General features: G+C 46.5%; 2 protein-coding genes across 2 annotated transcripts; one reads left to right on the top strand and one right to left on the bottom strand.

Moving 5' to 3' along the window:
• LOC109772902 (uncharacterized) lies at positions 1–3,062 on the bottom strand. Its single transcript, XM_020331606.3, has 5 exons — positions 2,773–3,062; positions 2,336–2,445; positions 986–1,897; positions 749–886; positions 1–604 (listed from the first exon to the last, which is right to left on the bottom strand). The coding sequence occupies exons 1-5, from the start codon at positions 2,843–2,845 to the stop codon at positions 227–229; spliced, it is 1,611 nt and encodes a 536-aa protein (XP_020187195.1). The 5' UTR covers positions 2,846–3,062; the 3' UTR covers positions 1–226.
• Positions 3,063–3,746: 684 nt separating this feature from the next.
• LOC109772905 (uncharacterized) lies at positions 3,747–5,036 on the top strand. The gene is made up of 2 exons (XM_020331608.1): positions 3,747–4,326; positions 4,486–5,036. Exons 1-2 carry the CDS (start codon positions 3,747–3,749, stop codon positions 5,034–5,036), a joined length of 1,131 nt encoding a protein of 376 aa, XP_020187197.1.
• The last annotated feature ends 1,187 nt before the right edge of the window (positions 5,037–6,223 follow it).

Below are 6,223 nucleotides of genomic sequence, written 5' to 3'. Positions count from 1 at the left end.
TAATCACTAGTCAACTAGTGCAACAGGTACAGCCAAGTACAAGACTTGTGCACTTAAAATACAAGCCTAATCGATCAGAACAAGAACAAAAGAAATGATGCAAATACCACTTATTCTTGCCGTGTAGAATCACGTGCGCACGCACACACAAGGTGCAAGAAAGAGAAATTACAATGGCAAGAACATGCACCTGGGTTAAAAGACCACCTTATTCCTGGCCTAAATTTTAAAGAGTATTGCACCGGCTGCAAGGCTTCACAACTTCTAACTCTACGGTAGATGGAACTTTCCCCAAAATGTGTCTTTCCACGGCCAAGAGTGCTTTGCGGGCTTCCATCCTCATATACTTGTTCATTCGAAGGCATGTACCATTTTCACTTTTAGAACACAAAATTTCATCATCCCCAGAGGTGCTCAGTGTAAGGTACTCAAGCGACTTCACATTCTCAAGTATATGGCATGTTAGCTCAACCATGCTGTTTGCAGAACAGAAGCCAATGATATGCACATCCTTTATGTTCCTATGCATGTGGCCTGGCATCTGGATTAGATTATGAGAAGAATTTCCTAAAACTGTTTCTTGCCTCACGCGATCTGGCTCTACCTACATTGGATAGATGGCAATGTCAATAACAACAGTGAAAAGACAAAACATATACTTGTATTAATGCTATATATAACTTAGTAAAACTGCACATAGTTTTGCTAGGGGTGTATGTACAACTTCTACTACACTCTGTAGACTTACGGACAATACAAAAGTCTCCAAGGAAGGACACGCATCGAGTAAAGAAACCAGAGACAAATAATCATAGTCTGTGGTAAAAAACCCGATACATAGTCGTTGGAGGTGGAGAAATTTGCCAGGTACCACCAGTGTATCCATCTGCATAAAAAATGATTCAGATTAATTATCCCACTAAAGTACAGGTTACTGCTTGTTGCATAGTTCTGGTGTCTAATAATCCAAACTATAAGAATATACCGGATGATACGAATATATTTCAAGAGCTTCAAGATTTGGCACCACGTGCAGAAGATCGGCACAAGCATGATGAACAACGTCCTGATCTGAAGCATCAATGTATAGGTTTTGCAATGAATCACCAAGTGATAGTCGTACTAGGGTACCACGATATCCAAAACTGTACAGATGAGGGGCTTTGCTCTTTATCACTTCCAGATTTCTACAATCCTCGACAACCAGGTGGCTAAGCCGCTGCAACAGGCTAGGTATCTCCAGGAAAAATAATTCATCGCAGGACCTGAGTGTCAGTTTCTCCAAAGCAATTGAACTGGAAAAAAGGCACCTTAACTCATTTTCTGTAATACGCACATAAAAAAAATTTAGACTAGTCAGGCTTCTTAAGCGGCCAAGTGCAACCGTGGGACGGAGGGCACAATTGTTGAGATAAAGCTGCTGGATCGACTTGCCACTCCCATCTAAAAGTGAGCATGGAAAGTTGTACACAGTTGCATGTGATTTTTGAGATATCTTTCGACAAAGAGCCGCATGAGATTTTTCTCGACAAAGAGCTGCATGAGATTCAATAAGCTGGAGGTCAAGTTCCTCAATCCCTGGTTTGACAGCAATATGAAGCCAACGATCGAGATCACAGGAGGTGTTGAAAAAGGGGAAATCACATATTTCAAGCTTAAGTGCCTTAACGCCAATGCCTGAGTGGTTTTTTAGAATGTGGTCGGTTTTCCTTGCAAGATCCATCGCTACTTCACATGGACATGACAATCCATCCATCCCGTCATCCAAACCCAGTGTTTCCCTAGTTAAGCTGAGATTGGGAAAACAACTCCAAGAACTTCTAAATGAATGAGACACGCAGGCAACACGCGCAGCATCTCGCAGAGGAAGCAGAGAATGTATATGATGCCAAATGTCCTGCATGAACAAGCATTGGTGAAAAGATCAACTTAGGGATTGTAAAGGCGAACAGTTGCTTCAATTTTGGAAAGGAAAAATAGGATCATATGTAATAACACTAACAATAAGGTAGTTATATCTGAGCATTCAAATGTGCACAAGACCATGTAAACGAATCCAACAGCTTTAGCAGCTACGGTGAAAAACACAAACATATGCACCGCAGTGGACTACGAAGCCAACAAAAGCATAGAGGTAGCACAATCACACGGGAAGAAGTTGAAGCAACTAGTTCGGGGATAGCTATAGCTAGGGAAGTAGGAAGTCTAGTCCTTATGAAGAGATAATTTGATTTAGCTAGTATTGATCCACCAATTTGCGCAGCTAGAACCGTCACAGTGATATTTTACTTGCAATATAAGTAAGTTGCTAATTATCAGCATTTTTATGGCGAACCTCTAGAAGGGGTGGTCCTGAATATCTCGATTTTTTATCAAGTCGAGAATTTTCATCATGTATGCAGGGTGAGTCCTTCCTTTTAGCCAGGGATGAAGTTACCAGTCCATCTGCGATACACCATGCATTGGTTAGAAATTAAAGAGATGCCGAGGAAGAAAACTACATGTATACTGCTCTTTTATTCTTCGGGGAAAAGAAACTGTAAACGGCAGACACAAAAATATTTGTACAGATCGACCGCCCAGCCCTCTTGGTCAGACATTGAACAGATTACAGATTAATGGCAAAAAAAGAAAAATAGAGCTTGGTTATAGGCTGTTGATGCTAAAAGAAACGTGCTGAACTAGATGTCATCAGGACATGAAGACACAACACATGGCATAGATGAATAAACAGAGCGGCCGAACTAGGGAGCTGAGAGTCGGGCGGCTTACTGCGGCCTTGAGTTGGCCGGCGACGCCGATCGCGCTGCACAGACATGAGCCGATTGAGTGCCGGCAGCCCCATGGTACGGTGCGACGACGCCAGGCTCGAGAGCACAGATCAGGCGGAGCGATTCTCTTTCTTTCTCTCTCTCCCGGTCGGCTGCTCTATCTATTATTTTCAGTTTTGAGGCAGCAGGGCGAGCTTTATCTGAATTCGGATCCAAGAAAGAAGGCGAGGCGGAAGGGGGATCGATCGCGTCGGCACCGGCCGCGGAGGGGCAGCCTAACGAAACAAGACACCGGGGGAAGCCCGACTGACGGGACGGGACTCCACCGCACACACCGTATATTCTTTTGCGAGGTGGACCTCATTAGGCCAACTCCACCGCGCGACCCCATCTTGTCCCGGTGTGTCCGTTTGAGGTAGAACGGACAAATAGCGCGGCCCAACGCGCGGCCCCAAACGAACAAATATCCGGATTCCGTCCGTTTTCAACTCATCCCTGGCCCAAACTTGCGTCAAGTTTGGGGTCAAACGGACATCGCGCGGACGGGTTCGCGGCACGCCCTTGTCCTCCCGTGGCCCGCCTGTCGGGGACACTAGTAGTCCCTTCGCTTCCAACGCCTCCACCCCCTCTCCCCGCCCCACCCCCCGCCGGCGCCGCCGCTATTCTCCGGCCACCTCCTCACTGCGCAGGCCACGGCCGTCCATACCAAACAACGTCTCGACATGGACGCCAACACGCCCGAGCTTTCGCCGTAGTTTTGGCCGTCGATCGGAGGAGGTTTGGCCGTCACCGTCTTTGCCGGTGGCAGAGGGGATACGACCGCCGGCGACGTACCACGGCGGCCGCGGCAGCTTCCGACGAGAGCTACAGAGCGGCCAGTAGCCGGCCGGCAACCACCTCTGCTGCATCGAGGTGATCATCGCGGCCTCTTTGCCACCACGACCGCAAGGTGTTCGACATTTTGCCCACAAAGGTATGGACAGTGGAGATGAGTTTTTCTTCCATCACTTCATTTGTTCATCGGACGATTCGTCGTCGAATGATGAAGATCTTGTGGTGGCTGCCCTGGTCGTTCACGACCACATTCAACGGCAGCTTCCTCGGTACAGGGGGTCAGTCCCTGGCCGTGCTCCTAACCTGAACCGCAACAGGAAGAGAGGCCACGCCCTGCTCTATGCCGATTACTTTTCCAACACCCCGCTCTTCAAGCCGGATAAATTCCGTCGCCGTTTTCGAATGGCAAGGCATGTGTTCAGTCGTATCCGAGAGGGAGTGGTTGCTCATGACCCATACTTCCAGTGCAAGACGGATGCCCTTGGCAAGCTTGGATTCTCCTCTTACCAGAAATGCACCGCGGCCATCCGCATGCTTGCATATGGAATTCCAGACGATCTGGTGGATGAGTATGTGCGTATGAGTGAGACAACATGTCTAATGTCAATGTACAAGTTCTGCCAGGCTGTGATCGAGGTGTTTGGCCCAGAGTACTTGAGGCAGCCAACTGCTGCTGATACAGAGAGATTGTTGGCGACCAACGAAGCTAGAGGCTTTCCAGGCATGCTTGGCAGCATGGATTATATGCACTGGGAGTGGAAGAACTGTCCATTTGCTTGGCAGGGCCAGTACAAGGGGCATGTCAAGGCGTGCACCGTCATATTAGAAGCGGTGGCTTCGCAGGATCTTTGGATATGGCATTCTTTCTTCGGCATGGCAGGCTCTCACAATGATATCAACGTGTTGCAGTGTTCTTCGGTCTTCGCAAGGCTTGCAGAAGGCCACTCCCCACCTGTCAACTTTGATATCAACGGCCACCAGTACAACAAGGGATACTATCTAGCTGATGGTATATATCCTCAGTGGTCAACTTTTGTGAAGACAATCTCGAAACTCCAAGGTGAGAAGAGAAAGAGATTTGCCCAAATGCAAGAGAGTGCTAGAAAGGATGTGGAACGTGCTTTTGGTGTGCTTCAATCCCGGCGGGGTATCGTTCGAAACCCTGCACTGTCATGGGATGAAACGAAGCTTTGGGAGGTGATGACTGCTTGTGTGATCATGCACAGCATGATCATCGAGGACGAGCGTGATGAGAGTATCTTCGACCAAGGATTTGATTATCAAGGTGAAAATGTTGAGCCCCTGCACCAAGAACCGGCCACATTTGAACAGTTTGTCCAATTGCACCGTGAGCTGCGTGATTGCCACACTCATTTGGATCTTCAAAATGACTTGGTTGAGCACGTGTGGGATCACATTGGCAACCAATAGATGTATTGGTTCATTTTATGTTCAGTCAAGACAATTGCGATTTGGTTGTAAAACTATTTTATTAGAGACAATTTCAATTGGGTTGTAAAACTATCTTTATTTTTAGACAAATATTTGGACGTGCAAACTAGTTTTGATATGAAAATATGGGCATTTTTGGCCCTGGCAGACAGGATGGGGCAAACGGATGCGGCCGCGCGCTGAGCGCACGGCCACCGCATCCCAGGACAGGCCCGGACACGACCCCATCACCCTATGATGTCTAATACACAACCTTCTTCTTGTAGACGTTGTTGGGCCTCCAAGTGCAGAGGTTTGTAGGACAGTAGCAAATTTCCCTCAAGTGGATGACCTAAGGTTTATCAATCTGTGGGAGGCGTAGGATGAAGATGGTCTCTCTCAAGCAACCCTGCAACCAAATAACAAAGAGTCTCTTGTGTCCCCAACACACCCGATACAATGGTAAATTGTATAGGTGCACTAGTTCGGCGAAGAGATGGTGATACAAGTGCAATATGGATGGTAGATATGGGTATTTGTAATCTGAAAATATAAAAACAGCAAGGTAGCAAGCGATAAAAGTGAGCGTAAACGGTATTGCAATGCTAGGAAACAAGGCCTGGGGTTCATACTTTCACTAGTGCAAGTTCTCTCAACAATAATAACATAATTGGATCATATGACTATCCCTCAACATGCAACAAAGAGTCACTCCAAAGTCACTAATAGCGGAGAACAAACGAAGAGATTATGGTAGGGTACGAAACCACCTCAAAGTTATTCTTTCCAATCGATCTGTTGGGCTATTCCTATAAGTGTCACAAACAGCCCTAGAGTTCGTACTAGAATAACACCTTAAGACACAAATCAACCAAAACCCTAATGTCACCTAGATACTCCAATGTCACCTCAAGTATCCGTGGGTATGATTATACGATATGCATCAAACAATCTCAGATTCATCTATTCAACCAACACATAGAACCTCAAAGAGTGCCCCAAAGTTTCTACCGGAGAATCAAGACGAAAACGTGTGCCAACCCCTATGCATAGGTTCATGGGCGGAACCCGCAAGTGAAGGAAATATGCCCTAGAGGCAATAATAAAGTTATTATTTATTTCCTTATATCATGATAAATGTTGATTATTCATGCTAGAATTGTATTAACCAGAAACATGATACATGT

Source organism: Aegilops tauschii, chromosome 5, assembly GCF_002575655.3.
Source record: "Aegilops tauschii subsp. strangulata cultivar AL8/78 chromosome 5, Aet v6.0, whole genome shotgun sequence".
Classification (NCBI taxonomy): domain Eukaryota; kingdom Viridiplantae; phylum Streptophyta; class Magnoliopsida; order Poales; family Poaceae; genus Aegilops; species Aegilops tauschii.
This window is presented reverse-complemented; position numbering and strand designations above follow the sequence as displayed.

Coding starts and splice junctions, on each gene's coding strand:
- LOC109772902 (XM_020331606.3), bottom strand. CDS start 2,845: ATGGGGCTGCCGGCACTCAATCGGCTCATGTCTGTGCAGCGCGATCGG. Junction 887..985: donor AAATATATTCGTATCATCCG/GTATATTCTTAT, acceptor TTTTTTATGCAG/ATGGATACACTGGTGGTACC. Junction 605..748: donor TGGAGACTTTTGTATTGTCC/GTAAGTCTACAG, acceptor TATCCAATGTAG/GTAGAGCCAGATCGCGTGAG.
- LOC109772905 (XM_020331608.1), top strand. CDS start 3,747: ATGGACAGTGGAGATGAGTTTTTCTTCCATCACTTCATTTGTTCATCG. Junction 4,327..4,485: donor CGAAGCTAGAGGCTTTCCAG/GCATGCTTGGCA, acceptor TCGGCATGGCAG/GCTCTCACAATGATATCAAC.